The sequence below is a fragment of the Pseudonaja textilis genome, chromosome 1 (assembly GCF_049901715.1).
Source record: "Pseudonaja textilis isolate UNSWEBS1 chromosome 1, rPseTex1.2, whole genome shotgun sequence".
Classification (NCBI taxonomy): Eukaryota; Metazoa; Chordata; class Lepidosauria; order Squamata; family Elapidae; genus Pseudonaja; species Pseudonaja textilis.
This window is the reverse complement of record NC_141990.1, coordinates 173,352,440-173,374,876: the sequence shown is the minus strand read 5'-3', so window position 1 is coordinate 173,374,876 and position 22,437 is coordinate 173,352,440. Positions and strand designations below refer to the sequence as shown.

General features: G+C 38.6%; 2 protein-coding genes and 1 long non-coding RNA gene across 6 annotated transcripts in view; 2 read left to right on the top strand and 1 right to left on the bottom strand.

Moving 5' to 3' along the window:
• The window catches only part of COQ10B (coenzyme Q10B), a 15,439-nt gene extending 5,793 nt beyond the window's left edge, over window positions 1-9,646 (top strand). For all 4 annotated transcript variants that reach the window (XM_026696861.2, XM_087919752.1, XM_026696860.2 and 1 more), the window contains 3 exons: window positions 1,379-1,571; window positions 6,709-6,810; window positions 8,389-9,646. In XM_026696861.2, coding sequence (XP_026552646.1) covers window positions 1,379-1,571; window positions 6,709-6,810; window positions 8,389-8,556 — 463 coding nt within the window. In that variant the 3' untranslated portion in view covers window positions 8,557-9,646. The remainder of the gene's footprint in view (window positions 1-1,378; window positions 1,572-6,708; window positions 6,811-8,388) is intronic.
• Window positions 9,505-22,437, bottom strand: HSPD1 (heat shock protein family D (Hsp60) member 1). The gene is made up of 12 exons (XM_026696859.2): window positions 22,307-22,437; window positions 20,059-20,234; window positions 18,979-19,231; window positions 18,264-18,346; window positions 17,742-17,837; window positions 17,345-17,438; window positions 16,086-16,254; window positions 14,717-14,816; window positions 13,253-13,498; window positions 10,694-10,868; window positions 10,180-10,358; window positions 9,505-10,096 (listed from the first exon to the last, which is right to left on the bottom strand). The coding sequence occupies exons 2-12, from the start codon at window positions 20,230-20,232 to the stop codon at window positions 9,947-9,949; spliced, it is 1,719 nt and encodes a 572-aa protein (XP_026552644.1). The 5' UTR covers window positions 20,233-20,234; window positions 22,307-22,437; the 3' UTR covers window positions 9,505-9,946.
• On the top strand, window positions 14,706-18,700 carry LOC148127935 (uncharacterized). The gene is made up of 2 exons (XR_015740705.1): window positions 14,706-14,832; window positions 16,261-18,700. It is a non-coding gene; the product is annotated as an uncharacterized LOC148127935 (long non-coding RNA).

Sequence of the window (22,437 nt, the reverse complement as noted above, 5' to 3'; positions counted from 1 at the left end):
CAACATAATTCTAGTTTGAGATCATTGTTAGTTATTTATGAATGGGATATATTGTCCTTTTCTTGAGATAATGATATGGTATGGTGGTATATACAATGTAGTATAGTGTATTATCCCATACAATCAGTTAGCAATATATTTTGGGTAGGTTTGTCAACATTGTTGAAGCAGCCCCGTCACATGATGTTGGAGAAAATGCTATACTTTCTCCAGAGATGTATGTGAATGTATGTATATCTGTATTGCATTAGGGATAGCAGGACAGGAACTTAATAGTTCCAATGTGCCTACCTGGGAGGTGTTGAAAACCTGATTCAAAGTTATGACAGTTCTGCCCCGCAGTGACATGACCACACTTCAGGCATTTGGCAACTGGGCTAGATTTACAACTATTTTAAGTGTTCCATAGTCACATAACTGTGTTTTACAAGTTTTGTCGAAAAGTGGAGTTAAACCATTGGTTCATTTAATGACCACACCTAAAAAGTTCATAAACTCAGTTCAGTCACATGACCAACCTGCTTTATGAACATCACAAGTTATGAATATGATGAGCAGGCTTTATTATGGTCTTGGCTCACAGACTACCTCTACTATTGATGCACTCTTCTGGTAGCTGGTCAGGGTGCAGTCCACAACTTTAAATATGTTGCCTTAGAGTCTCATACTGGCTTATGAAAGAAATGAACTATATACAGTTTTAAAAGTTAATGCTTATTTACTACCTGCTTTAGCTCTCAAATTCATTTTTTCTCAAATTTCTTTTTTAATGCACTCTGAAGATTGGTTTAAGGTTCTTTAATAGCTTTGGGGAATAAAAACAAAGACCATGTACAATAATGAGTTAAAATTATGGCCCAAATGTTTGCCATTCCCTTTAATCAGCAGAAGATCTACTATTGTATCTTTTTTAAAGCGTTCCCTTTTCAAGGAAGTCAAACACAATTTGCAAAAGTTTTGATTACTAGCTTCTATTTTCTACTTTCCACCCATTATGTTTAATTTTTGGAATTAAAATACTCTAAATAATCCTTAATATCCTTGTATTATAAGGAAATAGTCAAGGCTGAGAGGAGGTATAATTAAAATAAGAATTCTTTTAAAGGCTAGTATTGCATACACAGGATTACATTGGCTTCTGCTAAATCCACGGGACTAAGTCTTGTGCAGAGGAAAAGTATGAATAGTTTCAGAGCAATTAAATACTAGAGTGACAAGAGGATTGTGTCCTTGAAGTATAACCTTGTGTGAGAAAGTTAGCTGAAATTCCATATTTGTTTGTAGAATGATTGGAACGGTAAAGGGAAGGAGAAAAATAAAATATATTTTAACTGCATATCTCTAATAACTGTATTTTCCATTTTTCATTATTTACTAGGTATTCTATGCAAGAAATGTATGATGTGGTAGCTGTTGTAAGCGAATACAAGAACTTTGTTCCTTGGTGCAAAAAATCAGACATATTATCCAAACGTTCAGGATACTGCAAAGCTAAATTAGAAGTAGGATTTCCTCCTGTGTTGGAAAGATATACATCAGTTGTTACACTAGTCAGACCTCACTTGGTTAAGGTAATGCATATTTGTTGTTGTTGTATGTAAACTGCCATGCTTTTCAATATAGAATATGAGAACTTCAAGAATTACCAGTAGTCAGTAGGGGATCTTATCTAGCCATGTTTTGACCAAGAAATCTTGGGCTGGCTCTCCTTCTGAGTAGTCTTCTCCTTGTAAATCTGAATTACTTGGGAAGATATTTCGATGTATATAACTAGCACTAAACTGGAAAAGGGTGTGGAGAGAAAGCTCTAGTAGCAAGTCTGCTGTAAAAAGTAAGCAGTATACTTATTCAGTGTATATGTAGTTTGTTTATTTATTTAAATTTTTAAAATTCCCAATAGTCAAAACTATCAGAGTGTTTTACACCAAAAGAGAGAAAGAATACAATATGAGTTATTACATATCCAGTCAAATCAAATACTACATAAATACACCATATAATCCAGGTAGCCTGGATTAGGGGGTCATAACATTCTAAAACAATGTGAATTAATATATGTTAAAATATAATTGAAATGTTTTAAAAGCCTGTGAAACTAAAAAGGACTTTATGTGACACTGAAATAACATTAATGCAAGTTGAGTCTAACGGGGGAAACATCCTCAGAAATTGCCCTCCCTTGTAGAAACCCATCTTTCCTCTTTTGGTGGGTGATCTGGAGGGCCTCAGAAAATCTTAAGGTCCAATTTAGGTACATACTACAGAAAGTACTCCTTCAGATAATCAGATCCTAAGTCTTGAAGCAGGGGTCCTCAAACCTTTAAACAAGGGGCCAATTCATGGTCCCTCAGACTGTTGGGGTGGACTGGCTGAGTGGGCGTGGCTAAGTGGTCATGTGACTGGGTGGGCATGGCCAATTTAGCATTCCATTAAACAATACACACAAATTGAACTTTGTTATGCACCTGGGGGTGGAAAGCAGGTTAGTGAAGGGACGTGGCTGCCTTGGGGGGATGTGAGGGACTTCTGTTTGTGTGTGTGTGTTTGTGTCTTTTTCCCCCATCCCTCTCTTTGGAGACCAGGGAGACCAAAAATGGCCTCCCACGGCCTCTGTGTCCCATTTTTGCCTCGCCCTCTAGAAGGCGGGTGGGGGCTGCCGGGTAGGTGGGGCGATGTGGGCAGGGCAGCTTTTTCCCACGTGGGCTGGATTAATTGCTTTGGTAGGCCATATCTGGCCCGTGGGCTGTAGTTTGAGGATCCCTGGCCTTGAAGTCTTTAAAAGTCAAAAGCCAGTATTTTGCATTGGATCCAGAAATAAACTGACAGTCAATGTAGATGGTGAAATATTGGCATAATCATATCAACCAGGTGCAGTGAGTAGTCTAACCACTCTAATGTTGAACCAAATGAAATTTCTAGACTGTTTTTGAAAGTAGCTCCACATACAGTACATTGCAATAACTCAACCAAAAAGTTACCAGAGCATTGCGAGGCTGTTTGGAAAAGGTCATGGTTGATAAATTAGTCAAAGCTGTTCAAGTGAGGCCACTTGGGCTTCTGACAATGATAGATCAAGAATCACCTCCAAACTTCAAAAATGCTCCTAAAGGGTAAATGTGGATCTCTCCAGGCCAGGCAGGGTACCACCCAGCAGGACAAAATCACCATCAACAAATCTTGTCTGTATTGAGTCTCAGTTTATTGAGTCTCATCCACTCCTTTACCCTGTCCAAGCAATTACCTCTCCTAGAGGAAAATCAGAGGTAGAGTTGGGTATCTATCTCCACATATTGATGGCATCTCAATGGATGACCTACTCTAATTGTAGATGTTAAACATTAGCAGCTAAAATGGAACCCCAAGGAACTATATAGCCCAATTGTGATGATGCAGAATGGTAATCCCCCAGCATAGTTGGACATTCAAGTAGCAGTAAACCACCATAGTACAGTGCTACTACATCCCAGCTCAAATAACCTATCTAGGAGGATGCTGTAGTAATAGCATTGAAAGCTTGTTTTATAGCCACACCTAAAATAATTGAAACCTACCTAAAAATCAGATCCATCCAAGAAAACCTGAAGTTTTAAATCCTCTGAATTTACAAGTAGACTTTATTTTTCTTATATGAGGCTGGATGGAAATGTCCTTTTAAACTCCCTATATCAGGGGTCGCTAACCTTTTGGATCTCAGGGACCACCAAACTCATAATTTTAAATCCCGCGGACCAGAAACCCTGGGAAAATCCCCAAAAAAGTCTGCGGAAAAATTCCCCACCCCGTTTTCCTACCGATTGATCATTCTTTATTTGGATCACTGGATACCATGTCCAGCTCCGTTCTTGGGGAGGGAGGGAGAGAGAGACAGACTTTTGGCTTCGTGCAAGGAAAGCAGCAGAAGTCTTTCTTTCTCTCCCCCAAACTCCGCCAGAAATGAGTCTTTGTGAGACTTGTCGTGCCAGTACAGCCTCTTGGAGCAGGATGCCTTGCAGGGTCCCAAAGACTCATTTCTGGTGGAGGTTGCCGGTGAGAAAGAAAGACTTTTGCTGCTTTCCTTGTGTGCAGCCAAAAGCAAAAGAAGAAGCGGAAAGCAGCCCAGTGGTGTTGGTGGTTCACCAGCAGCAGGGGCAGATGGCTGAGGTCTTGGAGAGTGAGGACTTGGATGAGGGGCCTGTGTTTGATGCAGGAATGGGGCCAGGGCTATCAGAGAGTGGAGTGCTGCCTTCGGAGCTTGTAGAGGCTGGAAGCTGTGATGCAGAGGACCCCAAGGAGCCTCTGCCCAGTATGTATGTGTGCAGGGTTGCTCGAAGGAAAGAGCAGCTGCAGCAGCACTGGCATCTCGGGAGTAAGGCTGCAAGGTGATGGCCCCTCCCTTAAGGGATAAAAGCCAGCCCTCAGAAGTGGTATTCTTTGCAGAAAGCAAAGAAGTTCTTGCACTTCAAGTCTTGGAAGTTTGGGCTATCCTGGTTTGTGTTTGGAGACTTTTGGTTTTGAATATTTCCTTGCAATTTAATCTAGTGTTCTTGGCAGCCTTGCACAACCTTGGCAAGCCTTGATCTTATCTGGGACAATTAGTTTTAATAGCGTTTTTACTGTAATGAATAGAATTCAGAGACGCATTAAAAAGGTTTTGCTTTTATCTCTGCTTGGTTTTTGTTTGCTTGGAATGAGGCTTGGGTCAGAACAGGTGGCCAGTCGAGGTGCGTGGCATGAATGGGGCAAGTTTCCCCCCATCCGCCCTTTCCCCCCCTCCCCTCACTACCTTGTGTTGTTCATAATGCAAGCGACGCAAGCCTTGTGTTCCCGTGCAGCCTGGATTAATTCCTTTAATTAATGTTTTGTTTTGGGGGTGACATTTCTCTGCAGACCACCAAAATTTTCTCATGGACCACCAGTGGTTCCTGGCCTGTTGGTTGGTGATCACTGCCCTATACTGCTTGAAACTAAAGAAGAAAACCCCAATGCTTGAATGAATTCCAACAGTAGCACAACTGCAAGCTTCTTGCAATAGTCATAGTTCTTGTTCCTTGGTCTCTCAACTTCAGCAGTTAGATCCAGAATAGCAATAGCAATATGTACCATCCTGTGATGCTGTATAGCACTCTCTAAGCAGTTTAATGTCAATAGATTGCCTCCAACAATCTGGTCATCATTTTACTGACCTCAGAAGAATAGAAGGCTGAGTCAGCCTCTAGCCCATGAGGATCGAACTGCAGACTGTGGGCAGTTAGCCTGCAATGGAATGGGACAACTTGCCATGGGACAATCATTCAATTTAATTATTTAAAATAATGATAACATTTTTGTCATTTCATTTTGTTCTCCTTTTCCACCCCTTCTTTAATGATTCTGTTCATCATTTCTGATATTGGTTTAACTCTTATCACATAGTGAATTGACCATGGAAAATTGGCTGTGGTGAGTTGTCCTAGACCTGCCTGCAATGCTGCATTCTAACCGCTGCTCCAGAATATCTTTTATTGTGCTGAGATCATGCCATAGCATAAAAGCCATGATTAGTAGGTATAAACTCTACTGAATAAAGATTAAAAAGAGCTAGTCCAACAGCAAGATACAATTAGGTTGCCCATTACTGAATGAAACATTCAAAACTACACTACTGCTCAGAATCGCTACCTACCAAAGTTATGCAAATAGCTTACACTTAATTTTGCACTCTCACACCTTAGATTACAATTGTTGAGATTATGCAACAGTTGGTCTTAAAACTGTACATTAAATATTACAGAAGTATCTTGTTTTATTTCTGCAAAGCCAATAAATGGTCCATAAAGTATAAATAAAGTGTTTTTTTTAATTTATGAATATCTGAATACTGATTCAATTTTCCTACAACCCTGAAGCTGTCTAAAAGTGGCTTGTCTGAAAGTAAACCTTTATCTTGTTTCCTAACTTGTCAATCTTCTAAAAGCCCACCCCCTACCCCTGATGTCATTTTCTGCTTGTATAGACTGTGTAGATACATTGCTGCCTTATACCAGGTTGAACTAGTTCTGTGTTTGAATTTCTATTGTCTGCTGAAATTGGTACTGCCTATCTTAGATCATATCACTCCTATCTTAAGTACTGGTGCTAAGGGACTGAAGCTGGAAAATTCTTCCACCAGCTTTTTAGTACCCTTCTGTACTTATTGAATATTTTCTATTTAACCCCAGGCTCTTTCTGTAATGCATACTTCAGCTTCTTTTGAATTACTGTTAAGATTAGGTTTTTCCCGTAAAGTAATTGCTATAGTTGGGTCAACATGAAGTACATTTTTCAAAATGTATCCTTCAGACAATTTTTTTAAAAAAAAGTCCCAGAAAAGAAATTAAAATAAACAAAGCAATTGCATGGACCCAGATTACACTTTTTAAGAAATTACACATCTTCAAGTTGTTGATTATTTTGCCAGTTGTTGGGTTGGTCTCTTTTACCTGAGAAAACACTTTGTGTTTGCAGAAGTGAAAAAATACTGTTGAGAAAGTTACAATGTTCAAAGGAAGCTGGACTATTTTAAGAGAAAACTCAATCATTTTGGAATTTTTAAAATATTAATGTTACTTTCAATTTTGCTCCAGGCTGAAAAACACTTTCCCCCTCTGAAGTTACTGTGGTGATGATCATATAATACACAAAGTATCAAAATTAAGACGTTTTGGGGTTCAAATTTTGAATGCAATAAATTTTACTTAAATTTTTTCATAGGCATCATGTACAGATGGAAAATTATTTAATCATCTGGAAACTGTGTGGCGCTTCAGTCCAGGAATTCCTGGCTATCAAAGGACATGCACCTTGGATTTTTCAGTAAGTACCAAAATAATCTTTCCAAACTATTGAGATCAGAGAAAAATGTATTTTTGAAACCATACCTGATTGCTGTATATCTGATTCCTATATAAGTATTTTAAATATGTATTTTATTGTGCACGGTACGGAAGTGGCTTCCTAGGATAGAAAGAAAGTGACGAGTCCAAAGTCATCCAACTGGATTTGTGCCTAAGGCAGGATCTCCACTTTCTGGCTTAGTACCTTAAGCACTGCCAGACTGGGTAGTTTGCTTTTAATTATGATTGCAAAATTACTTTTGTGAGCCATAATTTTTAGTTGCAGCAATCCAACTTTAATGAATTTGTTTTTAAGCAATGAAGAATGCTCATTTCCAAGCAATTCCTAATGTGCATGGAATAAATTATTCCACTAGCACTAGTAATTTCATTATCATTTCAATATTTTTATAGCATTTAATTCAAATAGTTTTGCTTTAAGTATTTTCACGTTTTTCCCAAATACAGGTAGTTCTCAGTTAACGATAATTGGGACGTGACCATCAGTAACTCTATGTGAAACAATATGCTACACCACTTAGTGATGGCATTTGATTGCTATCATTAAGCAAATCCTGCACTATCATTAAGTGTGATATCACATGGTTGTCATTTGAAACCTGCCAGCTTCCCCATTGATTTTTCTTGTTGGGAGATTGCAATGAAGATTGCAAATGGTAATATTGCAGGGCTCAGTGCCATTGTAAATTCAAATGGTCACCGAATGACCATTAAGCAAGGACTAACTTAGCTTTTTTTATACCTTTAATGTTGTATTGAACAGGAAATTGTTAGCACTGGCTAAATGATTGCCTATTATTGACAAATGTTACTCTTTAGAATATAGAAGACTAGTAAAATGCACCAGCGGACCAGTGTACTTATTTAAATATAATTATATAGCCTACTTATATGGAGATATATTTCTTAGGCATTTTTAACTGTGCACCACAGTTGATTCTAAAGAGAAAAGGTCCTTAGAAGTGACCATATATAGGCATGCACATAATACCTGTTGGCACTTCCTTAAATTAAATGGTATTTAGGATTGGACGGCAAGACAGCTGTGTAATTCTAGAAAGCACAGCTGCTTTCAGTTACAGACAGGATCTTTGGAATGCCCCTACTGTGTCCAAAGGACCATGAAGCACTTTGAATTGGAAATACATAGCAAACCTAGAATGATTATGTGGGAGAAGGGATAGACAAGACAAAGTAACTAGGAAAGTATTGTATTATGTGCAGAGCACTACGTAACTGGGAAGTAAACAAATTAATGTCACTTTGTTGTAAGTCCTGTAGTACTAATTTTGTCTATATATATGGTTGAGAACTACCACTCAACCTGAATGGCAATTAAGGCTAACGAAGACAAATGATTCATGGCTAGAAAACTCTATAATCTATAAATATTAGATTGAAATTGCAGCAGAAAATGATTGCCCTAATTTTCTTATCCACTATTCGCCAATATGGATAGATCAATAGATCAACATAAAAACAACTGTCTACTCATCTTAATCATTAGGGGTGAGTGATAATTTGTTTTCCTTCACAGATTTCTTTTGAGTTTCGCTCCCTTCTGCATTCTCAGCTTGCCACATTGTTCTTTGATGAAGTTGTTAAACAGATGGTAGCTGCATTTGAAAGAAGAGCAGGCAAGCTCTATGGTCCAGAAACTAGAATACCTCGAGAGTTAATGCTTCATGAAGTGCATCATACATAAAGTAGTTTTGAAATTTCTTGGACACCATCTTTACATGAGATTTTTTCTCATGTGGGCTTCCAATTATATGGGGCATTTTTTGCCAATTATGTATAATACTACTGTATAAAACATGCATGTAAGATGCAGGTGTACATAGAAGCTTCAATCAAGTGCAATTCTAAGGTGCTGGTAAGTTCATTGAGTGGCAGCTACATTTACAATGGCCTCCTCTCATCTTTTCAGCATGTATAAAACTCAGCACTGTTACCAGTTCTATAACCTTATTTTGACAATGTTTAATATTTACTATTGAAATAAGTTTAAGTTATTATTTTAAATGCATATTTAAGTTATTTTTAGTATTCAAAACTAGCTTTAACAAGCAGTGTGCAGTTCTGGAAAAAAAGTTTTAGTGTGTAAACTTTGGTAGCAAATTTAATATGCAGTATTTTAGTGAACTGTATGAATCCTACAGAAAGGGCTCAGCTTCATCAGTACATTTAATATGGTACTGTAGTAAAATATATAAGGGGATCTTCTATGAATAATCATGAACTCTAGCTTTAAAAATGTTCCAGTTAATGACAAACCATAATGCCTAGAGGTTTATGGCTTTCTTCTACCAGCAGAACTGACAGTGCTAACAAAGCACATTCCCCACCTTCCTCCATAATTCTCTCCATCTGCTTTAGAAAGTTGGAAAACAAATTAGGGATACTACTGTTTGCCAAAGTTGATTTCTGTAACTTTGGCATTAGCTATATGTAAATATAGTTTAAGTTAAAACAGTGTATTTGAATTTAACATCTTTATAATTTTATATATTGCTGCACTTACCACTGTAATAGACTTTAATAAGTAGTTATTGCTAGTTGGTTCTGAAATCCAAAAAAAAATCTTGTCCTGGAAAACTTAGTACTTGGGATGAACAGATTATGTTGTGAATAAGTTAATACATACCATACCTTAGAGCAATTGTTTTATTACAGAAAGTTGTCACATAATTGTATATTTGTCTACTTTGTACAGAATTTTATTCAGTCTTGCACACAATGGCTTCTGCATTTTTTAGTGACAGCAGGCACCAATAAAGTCTTATTTAGCAGAATTGCAAGTGCTTCAACTGGTTTTAAGTTCAGAGCACAAGATGATTGGTACATGGATCTGCACCCAGTATCAGGAATGTACAAATGTCTTTATTCAAAGTACAAAATAAATTATCTGTAGGCATGGACAATGACTAAACAATCATACAACTGAAATCCAGTAACAATGTTACAGTGATCTTTTTTTTTAAACACACTTTTTCTGCAGTCACTATCCATCCTTCCTGACTCTGACCCAAGCTTCTCTTAAACTATCAGGTCATGTACTGTAGTTCATGATACGCATCCATGTAGCCTAGATTTTAGAACATACCACCTCCCATTCCTCCACCCATTCCTCCCATAGCAGCAGCAGCATCCTTCTCTTCTTTGGGGATTTCAGTTACAACTGCTTCAGCTGTAGATAAAAGAGAAGCTACTCCTGCAGCATCCATCAGCGCTGTCCTCACAACCTATGAATGGATTAAGAGTTTTCTGTAAAAGATTGAAACACTAAGAGTGCTATCACATAATCTTTAGAAAATTCAGTATTTACCTTTGTTGGGTCAATAATGCCTTTTTCTATCATATTCACGAAGTCACCAAGCATTGCATCATAACCAACATCAGGCGGGCTTTGCATGATTTTCTCAACTATCAGGGATCCTTCAACTCCTGCATTCTTGGCAATAGTCATAGCTGGAATTTTCAGTGTTCTTCTTACAATCTCTATGCCTAAAATGAATGAGTTCTGGGTATTATAAAAAGGGAGCTACAGTAATTTCACTGCTGATGATGGAACAAACACTGACCATTATTCAGATACATTGCCTATCTTTCCAAATGAAGATTTCCAGGTATAAAATTTCCAGTCTGAATCTGGAAGTTAATTTTGTGAAGTCTTTTTATCTATTTTCCAGCTTTCAACAAGCTCTGGATAGTTGCGAGTAAATTTCTGAAAGTAAGAAAAGACCACTACACTGGGAAGAAGAGAGTGCACTATAGGAAATTTGGAAGTTACTCAAATCTAAGTGTCCAAGTAAGTGTTATAGTAACTGGTATTAACTTACCAGTTTTTTGATCTTCATTGGCTGGAGTCAAAGCATCTAGTGCTGGAATACAACGGAGCAATGCACAGCCACCACCTAGGACTATGCCTTCTTCTACAGCAGCACGAGTGGCATTCAGGGCATCAGTGACTCTGTCTTTCTTTTCATTAACTTCAACATCACTTGTTCCTCCAACCTAAGAAAAATCCTTAGTTATCAAGTTCTTACAGGTAGTCATTGATATACAACCGTAATGGAGTTTGTTATGGTGTGGTTTTGCACAGAAAATGAGACGTGGCAGTTTTCAGCAAAGCAGCGATAAGACAGTAATGCAACTACTGTGGTGGCAGTGGTTAGAATGCAGTACTGCAAACTACTACTGCTGATTGCCATCTGTCAGCAGTTTGGCAGTTCAATTCTGATTGGCTCAAGGTTGACTGAGTCTTCCATCCTTCTGAGGTCAGGGAAATAAGACCCAGATTGTTGGAGGCAATGTGCTGACATTCAACCATTTAGAGCAGTAAAGCACTGTGAAGTGGTATGTAAGTCCAAGTGCTATTGCTATGCTGCAAATGGCCATAAATGTAGCCGTTACTGAGTGCCTGAAATCCAATCACATGACCAAGAAAAAGGCCTACTGGGTGGAACATCGAATCTGGGTCATAAGTCCCCTAATTTGGTTTGGTTATAACAGGTTGCTAAATGACTGCTGTTAAGTTGAGGACTACCTGTACTCAGAAGTTATCTGCAAAATCCTGTAATCTGAATGACTCTGGGAAAGACAACTTCTCTTGTATGATTGGAATGCTGCTGTTCAAGAAATAAATATTACAGCTCCCTTTGACAAAAAAACTAATCATACTAGTTTTCAGTTCTGTGGTACGCCTAAGTATTTTACTACCTTTACCACTTAAGAAACTTCACCTTCTCCAGTTTTAAGAGATGCCTCAGGCCATAAATGAATACCATTTTCAAGGCATCATTGCTGTCATGAATCACATTTGAGAAAAGTATGAAGTCTTCCTGTATGCTGTCATATAATTTTCACAACATGTGGTTGTTGTTTAACACTATGTTTACAGCCACTTTTAACTAAATCTTAAATCAACTATGTCCAACCCAGTGTCTTCTGGATATGATGGATTACTATCCCTATCTTAACCAGGTAAGTTATCAGGTTATAGTTAATACCTCATGGATCTTACGCTAAGCTGTAATGTTGATCAAAACCCAAGTATGTTGAAGCCATTTATACTACCGTGTTTCTCATATAAGGCTGGATTATTATTTTTTTGAGCCCCCCAAAACGACTAGGATGTCTTGTCGGGGGTGAATTCCCCCCTCCACACCTAGAGCACCCTAAGGGCAGCCACGCCTCACCACCAGCCACTCCTAATGGCCAATCATGGCGGAGTACGGAGGGCTCCCTACCCCTGCCAAGTATCTTTGCTGCAGACCCGGGTCAGTGGGCGGACAGCATGGATGTCTGCTGGCAGCGTTTCAGCCACTTCTCGGGCCTCCGTAGCTTCTACAGTTCCTCTCGCCAGTGCCCTCTCCAACAACAGTGAGTCGCTCCCGCTTTGCCCCCATCCCTGTCCCTGCAACAGGGTAAAAAAAACATTTTGAGGTACCTGGGAGCGCTGCACGGTGCATTTTCGTTTAATCCCAAGCGGCTGGTTGGGCATGAGAAGAGCCAAGTGAGCGTCTCTGCCGCTGCTACCCTTGGTACTCCAGCCTCAGGCTCTGCAAGTTTCCAAAAGTCCCGGTGTGTAGCCTGTTCCTGCATTCTAAACGCTTCCACTGCTGCTGCTGCTGTTATTGGAGACGGCGCTAGTGAGAGGGACAGCTGCAGCTCGGCCTGGGCGTGCTTGGAATGCAGGAATGGGTTGCACACCAGGACTTTTGGAAACTTGCAGAGCCCGAGGCTGGAGCACCAAGGGCAGCAGTGGAGACGCTTGGTTCTTCTCACACCCAACCAGCCGCTTGGGATTAAACCAAAACACACCGCGTGGCGCTCCCAGGTACCTCAAAATGCTTTTCCCCCCTGTTGTTGCAGGGACCGGGGGAACAGGAGCGACTCAGACACTGTTGTTAAAGATGGCGCTGGTGAGAGAGGCACCTGCGCCGGCAGGAACCATGGAAGCTAGAGGCCCGAGAAGTGGCTGAAACACTGCTGGCGGACATCGCAGCCGCCCGTTAACCCAGCCTGTAACCAGCACCATACCTGGGTCTGTAGCAAAGGCTCTTGGTGGGGGTAAGGAGCCCTCCATGCTCCGCCGTTAGGAGCAGCTGGTGGCAAGGTGTGGCTGCCCGCGGGGCACTTCTAATGGCAAGTTCCCCCCCATTTTGCATGTTTTAAAATATGTCTAAATTTAGGGGGAGGGGCTTAATTTCATTTTTTGCCTAGAAAACATGCTGGGACTTCCTATTGGGGGGGGGGCGTATTGTTGGAGAAACACGGTACCTTCTATTGATTTATTAAATTTGCATGTCCCCAGCTAAGAAAACTAAGTAGGCCAAATCAACATAAAAAGACATGTTAAATTGATTTTACAGACAGAAAACCCACAGTATACCTACTTTTAATACAGCTACTCCATCAGAAAGCTTAGCCAGGCGCTCGTTTAGCTTCTCCTTTTCATATTCACTTGTGGTCGTTTCCAGTTGTTCAATTATTTCTTGAATCCGTTTTTCAATCTGAGTCTTATCACCTTTTCCTTTAAGCAATAAGCAGTCATCTTTGGTTACAATGACTTCTCCAACTTTACCAAAGTCATGAGGCTGAACATCTTCCAGATTTATAGTTAAACCTTCCTCTCCAAACACCTGAAATAGGTTATATTGAACAAAGTTGTTTTTTTGTTACCAGTTGCAATTTTACAAATTTTTAATAATCACTACTAAACAACCCACTCTTTATTTGCTTCATTAAGTACTATCTAAAAGTTTCTCCCAAATTAAAGACACTTCTAAATGTCATATGAAATAAACATTTACAGCCCAGGCACAATAGTGTAATTTTTCAATCTATATAGTTCAAGACAAAATTATTAGTTTTATGTTTGCATGGTGTTATCAGTTCAGAGTTGTACCACTCGCTTCTGCTTCACAACATGGAAAGCCATGTTTTCAGAGTACTTTAGATAGTTGGGTTTTGTTTGTTGTTTTGGTGTTTTCAAGTCAGTGTTGACTCCTGGCAACTACCTGGACAAGTCCCTGCACTTTTCTGGCAAGATTTTTAGGAATAGTTTGCCCTTGCTCTCTTCTTGGTATTGTGAGTGAGTGATTGACTCAAAGTCATTCACTGGCTTATGCAAGAGAGAACTAGAACTCAGTATTCTGTTTCTACCTTGGTGCTTTTAAACCCCCAAACCAAACTAGTTCTCTGTGAGATAGTTAGCTGAACCTTAAAATGGTGGGGCCCATTACAACATTGCATGAATGCCAAACAGAGCACTCGTGGGTTTAAATCTCAATGCTCTCTCCAAGTACGTTTGTCCTTGTAGTCCTTGACTTATCAAGAGTTAAATGTGTGTGTTTGTTTTACCTCATTTTGTGACCTTTCTTGCCACAGTAACATATTAAGTGAATCTTGCTTCCCCACTGACTTTGTTTGTCAGAGGACCGCAAAAGGGGATCGCATGATCCCAGGACACAGTAACTATGTTAAATATATGCCAAGGCCAAGCACCTGAATTTTGATCACATGACCATGAGCATGCTACAACAGTCGTAATGTGAAGAAAGGGTTAGTTATGTTTTCAGTACAATGTAACTTCGAACAGTCATTGAGTGAATGGTTGTAAGTTGAAAACTACCAGTACTATATTCAAACCTCTGGTCTGCTTTGGCATAAAACACCACCCAAATTCTCCTTTGATATAAATAAGGATCAAATACTGCAGTAAGTCAAGTTTATAATAAAGTAGGTTAGAATCCTACAGCTTGAGATATAATACAAATACAGACTTATCAATTTTGCATGAATGCTGCCAATTTTCTGTGGTTTAAGAATCTTTTCATTTCTTTTTAGGGTTTACTTACAGCGCCACCAGTAGCAACTGCCATATCTTTAAGTTGATTTTTTCTATTGTCACCAAACCCAGGTGCTTTTACTGCAACAACTTGCAGGCCAACCTTCAGTCTGAGAAAGAAAATCAGTAAGCAGTGTGCACTTTAAATTCTGAAATCTTTTTAGTATTTTTTAGTCCAAGATACCTCACTGTAGAATTTTAATTAGGTCTTATTTTGATAATTTAACTGAAATGATTGGCCATTATTTACAGATCAAAATAACCTTTGATATAAACTGCACTCCTTGTTTCCAGTAAAGAGTCACACCCCTCCCCCCAAAAAATCTCCTTAGGCCAATTAATCTTTTTGTCCTATGGACCCAAGTCTGGGGAAACCTATAGACCCTTTCAATAAATGAATTTAAAATAAAATACATATAATTAGTGTTACTAATTATTCTGAAATACCTTTATCAAAAATATTAAAATATATCAAATATAACAAAGTAATCAAACATGCCTTGATTGAAATCAATCATAAAATTATTCTTTTTAAGGATATAATTGTGAGATTTATTGAAGTTAAAAAAACATCTTGGGAATTTTAAAGCCATAAATTACTTTGGATATAGAAATCATTTATTTGTATCCAGTTTTATTACTTTATAAATAACTCAAAGCAGCAACCATATCTAACCCACCTTCTTCCTCCTCCTGCTTATTTCCCCCACAACAATCCTGAGGTGAGTTGGGCCAAAATAGTTTAATGAATAGATAAATTTAAGGTAGAAATTAGTGAAGATAAAGTTGTAATTTTTCCCACCCACATTTGCAGACCCAGGTTAAAAACCTGTTTTAAATGAATATTTTTTTGTTTAACTAAAGATTACCTTAAGTTTGCAGCATGAGCCTCAATTGCAACTAGCTAGTCTTTCACTTTTTGCATGGTAATACCAAAATCAGACCTACTATACAGTTACAGCTACTATATTAACAAGTTATTGAACTGTCTTGTTAAAATAGGTACATAATTTTTTGATAACTTACTCTCAATTCCTACCAGCAATAATCAAGAACAAGATTTCCCCTTTTGTCAGACAATAAAGATTATCCTTGGGTGCTGTTCTACTACTGCAGGATAAAGTAAATTATCATGTATGAATACTTTCATTTAGCACTTTGCCCTGTCACCCTACATTTTTTTTCAAAACCTGCTCCCAAATGTTTAAAAATACCCTTTCTGTTCCAGCAATACACACAGCCTACTAACACAAACATATCATAAACTCTTCTTTGGGAGACAACTTCCTTTCTTAAAACTAATTATACAAATGCAGCTTCTTTTACTGAAAATATTTTGGAAAAAGTGCATTTAAAAATAATCTTTATATCAAACCTACCTGTTTAGTACAAGTGTGCTGAGGGCTTCTCCATCTACATCTTCAGCAATAATGACTAAGGGCTTACGATGATTATTTGCAATTTCAAGAGCTGGTACTATGGACTGAACACTGGAGATCTTCTTTTCACTGATTAAGAGATAAGCATCTTGGAATTCACATTTCTGTCCTGCAGAGGAACATAATAAGAGCAGTGGCAACACATCTGGAGTCTGCAAGAGGCCCTCCAGTGGCAACTGCAAAACATGCACATTCAAATTCCATGTGAAGATGGATCCACAAAGCTATTTTGATTTTTAGCTGAAAGAAAATTTCCATTACGGCACCCTGTAGAAATGCTGTGATCACAATTACTACAATAGTTGTTACTGTTGCATGTACAATCAGCTAGATGTTTAGATCGTATTCAGCATTTTTGTCCATGTATTGAGTCCTTTCTAATGACCTGACATAGGCAGATATTGTTTAATATTAGAAGCTTAATTTGCAAATATAAACTGTTCCAAAAAGCTACCTTTTATAACTGATGATTTTGTCAATGCCAATGAGGTTCAAGAGGTGCTCCAGATATATCGAAATTGAAGAAAACACCTATCACTATTGGTACTGCCTTTCTTTTGCCACAATCATTCTACTTTTATTTGCAGGTCTTTGCATTTTTGGATTTTCTCCAGTTTTTTCTCATCTGCTATCTCCAGGTACTGCCATGTTCATTATTTGGACTTTTTTAAAAATGCCTTATTGACAGAATTGTTAAAGTCTGGAATGTTGTATGGCATGTACTTGTCTGTCTAGAACATTTAGCTCCTTCATTTTGTATTTTTTTGTTTATTATGTGTGGGCAATCTATAGATTAATAGTTTAAGACTGGTAGAAACTTAATAATAAAAATGACATGCAGTTAAAATATAAATAAAATAATATTCTACCTTTAAAAACACCTAAAAAAATGAAAAGCTACATTTAAAGTATTAATGAGACGAAAGAGTACTTTAACTATATACAATGTAACCATTTAACGGACTGCATACTTCCTTAGGATCCCCAAGCCCAATATTAACAATATATTGACCAACTGGGTCAAACTAGGGCACTAAATTGCTGTATTTTGTAGAAAAACATGTTTGAATACCAAAAAAAAAAAAAAAAGAATAGGACCAATGGAACTCCACTACTCATGAATTAGTTTATTCTTATCATTAAAACTAAAAGACTGATGGATCCGAGCAAGACATGTGGTTCAATTAATGCCATCTTACCTTTGGCTGTATTAATGAAGTAAGGAGAGATGTAGCCTCTATCAAACTTCATACCTTCAATGATTTCTAACTCATCGTTCAAAGTTTTTCCATCCTATTTTTTGAAAGATTAGGAAAATTAACTAATATGATTAGATACTTCTAACAGTAAGTTTTCACTGAGAAAAAAAATGCTCAATTTGCAATAATTGAAATTACAAAACCCAGCTTTTTAATTTTGGTACATAACATGTACATTTTATTCCCCAACCTAAATCTTGTATTAACGAATACTATGAAGGATCCTAAACATCATACTTCATATTTCATTAGATGCTTTCAGTAAGTCTTAAAATGCTACCATAAAACAAACCAAAATAATTCAAGGAACATAGGGTTGTATTTGTGCAACCCTTACCTTCACTGTAATAACTCCTTTCCGTCCAACCTTCTTCATTGCATCAGAGATTATGTTACCAATTTCTTTATCCCCGTTTGCTGATATTGTGGCAACCTACAGACAAATTATGTGTCACATTCTCTAGGAAATTAAACTAAACACAAAAATCTCACCTCATTTTACAAAGTTGGTAATAACAATAGCACTTAAGACTTATACACTGCTTTAAAGCCCTCTCTAAGTAGTTTGCCGAGTCAGCAAATTGCCCCCAACAATTTGGATCCTCATTTTACCAACCTTGGAAGGATGGGAGGCTGAGTCAACCTTGAACCTGGTGGGATTTGGGCCGCAAAAGTAGCCTGCAGTACTGCATTCTAATCACTGCACCACCAAGGGTCTTAAGATGTTATCACACCACATATTTAAAGATTATGTTTCCAAGTTAGGTTTTGTTAAATGGTGCAGCCTAAATAATATATCCATTGTGCAAAGCACGTTGGAAAACAGAATCAGTTGCTTATAAGGTTGAGATGATATTACCTGAGCAATTTCTTCTGGCGTTGTGACTGGTTTGGACAATTTCTTCAATTCATTAATTACAGCCTCCACAGCAAGCATCACACCTGAAAAACAGAAAGTATTAATTTAAATAATCCATGGACCTAGCAGTAAATAGGTATTTAAGAGATACTGTTCTCACGTTCTCCCCATAGCAAAGTTGCTGTGATAAAATTTCTCTCCCTGTTACATATGCACAATTTTGTCTCAAGTAAATAGACATCGGTCTATTCCTATGATGATCATGTTCAAATCTGTTATGCCTCAGAAGAAATAATATGAGGAAGCTGAAATAAACCACTTTTCTTTGCACTTTCCCATTCAACATTATCCAGCACTGTAATAGCGATGGGAAAATGGATATGGGAGAGCTGTATGGGAGGAGGTTAGAAAAAGTGCTGTATTAAAAGTTGAGAAATTTAAATCAGAGCCTCATACTCTTTTGTAACTGGTATGTAAATATTTGTGTTTGTATGACTCCAAATGACCTAGCTAGCTAGATTACAATCCACACAATATGTAAATATATACTTTATCAGAGTAACACCATGCAGATATCAATATATGTCTCACTTTTCCTTGGTAATTATGGAAGCAATGACAAAAATGGCTCATCTGAAAGTACTTAGAAAAAATTGAGTAAGTCTGACTATGCCTCCTTTTACCAAACTCACATCAGAAAGGAGGTTAGCATTACCTCTTCTAATTTCCACTGGATTTGCTCCTTTACTGATCTTTTCAAATCCTTCCTTGGCAATTGAACGTGCCAGTACCGTTGCAGTAGTTGTACCATCTCCTGCCTCTTCATTAGTGTTGTTGGCAACATCTTGAACGAGTTTGGCTCCAATATTTTTGTACTTATCCTTCAAGTCAATTGCCTTGGCCACTGTCACACCATCTTTTGTCACTTTTGGGCTACCCCAACTCTGTTCGATAATTACTGTTCTTCCCTGAAATAACATATAAAGTTAAAACATTGACCTGCAAAGCTTATGTAAAATTTAGGTTTTATTCAGACCTCTTAATGATTAGACAATATTTTACAGCAATTAACAAATTAGTTTAAATGCTATTAAGACATAACAGAAAGGCATAATTATGTCGGGAAAAGATAATTATGTTAAAAAAAAGTTATGCACAAACAGGGTTATGCATCTGCAAAAGCAGTGCACAAAAACCACCTTGCATACAAAAGGAGATATGTCCAAGGAAATATGCAACAATATAATCATGCTATCAAGGAAGTTTGTATTTGTTTAAAAGAGTACTTTTATTCAAAATTATTCACTTGACAATTCTACCTAAAAACGGTGACAGAAATTGAATCTGGTCATATAGAATTCCAGGCTCCACTGTGGTCATGAAGTTGAAGACTACCTGTACATATTATTGTCCATAAGCTGTATAGTTGGGCCTGTTCTTGATATTATAATCTATTTGCATTAGACTAAGTCAACTTTTATTGACCTCAAACATGGCTATAAATTCAGGAGAATTTCACTAGTTTTTTAAGCTTATCTGATTAATTTGTTATCAATAGTGCTCAATATTCTAACATGCTACAGGGAAGTAAATTTCAAAACATTTTATGGAAAAGTGTTAATTAAAATCTAATTAGCATAGTCCAGTGATGTCCACATAATGCATATTATTTTCCTGTTGAAATTATGTCACTTCAGATAAATCAAGCCACAAAAGTACTTTGGATTTTGCTCTTCATCAAATCAAGACACTTCACAAGTAAATCTCCACATAGTGGACTTATTTATTCCAATACCTTTGGTCCCATGGTGACTGCTACAGCATCTGCTAGAAGATCTACTCCCTGCAACATAAGAGCTCTGGCATCTGCTCCAAATTTCACATCTTTTGCATAGGCTCTAGTAAGGTGTGGGGCCAGGGCTCTGGATACCGGCCTTAGTTGACGTAGCACTGATGGTAAACGCAGCATTTCTATAAAGAAAAAAAAAATGAAAATCCAAGTTAGTGTCAACATAATCAAGAATGGAAAAGGATCATAATCATGTCTATTATATGTCAAAATAATCTTTCCTAAATTGATGTGCGACTGATATGCCGGTCCAGAAATCCCAAATTCATTCCCAACATGGTTTAGAAGAGTTGTGCAATATGGTAAGTCTATGACAGTGACTTGCTACAACTCATCAAAATAGGATTGATTTTTAAAATAGCAAATAAATTATAGAACATTTATAACTAGCGTGATCATCACTACAGTAGAACTACTATGCCAAATTCAATGCCTTTGAATTCAACTCACAGGTCACTTCCATGAAAAGGGATCACATGTTGGCCCACAACTTTTTAAAGGATTATTTATTTATATCCCAACTTTATTTTTTTATAAACATGGTGAACATACTTCGTCCTATTTTCCCCACAACAACCTTGTGAGGTGGGCTGGGTGAGAGAAGTGACTGGCCCAAAGTCACCCAGCCAGATTTCATGTCTAAAGGCTGGCCTCATTCATCTAAGTTTCTAGCCTGATGCCTTAACCATTAAAACAAACTGACTCTTAAAGGATCTTTGAAAATGTATTGTATTGTCAACCAGGGAGGCAGGAATATGGATTCAGGTGTTAATTCCACCAAATCTATTCAGTAAATAATAAAAGACATTTTGTACTAACAAAAATCAGTACTAACAATACTGTGCTACATAAAACCAAATTGACTTTGGCGCTAAAAAACAAAGACACTTCACTATACTACGCTAGCTGGAATTGTTGGTATAATTGGATTGATCAAAGATACATTATATATCATAAGGCATGAAAGAAAAGTATCAACCAGGGTACATTTTAATGTGTGTGCTTTCTATTGTATGAACATTCTGTGTTTGAAACACCAGCAACTATTTTGTGGGAGTGCTCATAAATGTCCCTCAAAATGCCAAATCTAATACAAAAACTTTGATAATCTTATTTAAACTGTAATAATATACAGTAGTTGCATCCTATCAGAATTTATTTTTTAAAAGAATTACATGCATAAATGATGCCTGCACCTTCCCCCCATTTCATATTGGAGCAAAGTGCACTGGGAAACTGGCTTAAGATGGTATCTACGGGTTGGTATCAACTGAAATGAACATCAAAGCATGAAAGGCAGCTTTTCTCAACCACTATCATTAGAAAAAATGCAAAGGGGAGAAAGAAAAGAAAAGGAGGGCGAGGGAAAGAAGAGGGTAAAGTCTAGTAAGAAGTCAAGCATATCTTTTGGACCAGTCACACGTGCTTCATTCATTTATCCTGGTCGGAGGACAAGGTCAAAAGAGCAGCAGCACCTCCTAGCACTCCGACAGTGGTACTACAGCCAATAAAACTTGCAGCTCACCGATCTTTTCTTGCCCGGGAACTCGTGGAGGCATCAGCAGACTCCCCCCCTCCCCCACCTGATCTTCACGGCTGTTTGAAGGGCTAAGGTAGCGATTCCAGGCCGCTAACTTGAAATCCACCGTCTAAGATTTGGGCGGGCTGCGTTAAGTCCCCTAGATCCACTAACCTGACGCCCTTCAGCACCAAAGGGCTGCCAACCACCGCGTGGATCCGCTGGAAGCGGCAACCCAACCCCACCGCAGTAGAGTTTACACACCGCCTGCGGACACCAGGCCGGTCGGGCAAGGGCCGAGGCCGTCTCGACTGCTCTGCGGGAGAAAAACTACTACGCACCAAGACTCCCGATCGCCCCCCGATCTGCCTGACCCGCCATCTAGCCACCCCCGTTCCGCAGCCTTTGAACTGACGGCATCACCTCCCGGCCTTTCCAACCGTTTGGTGCCTTGGACTACAAATCCCATTTTTTCGAAGCGCACCAAAAGGTGGCGGGGACGGAGGGAGCGAAAGGGGCAATGGGGCAGCGCTTCCGCGGGACGATCGCAAGCAGGCGCCGGGCCATTCTCTCCAAACAGGAGTGGAACACGTGAAAGAAGCACCGATTCTCACATTCCTGCCTTGGGTTTCCCCGCAGGCCACCCATCTTCCCGGATCGGGAGCCCTGCTATACCTGTGGTGGGCGCAGGCAACGGCCGAGATACCGCAGCACGAACAAGGTGGCTCCTCTTGACCACTCGCGGGGGCTACAAGCAGCACGGCGCTCTCACCTCCCTTGCACTGCCCCACCTCCTTACCCACGTG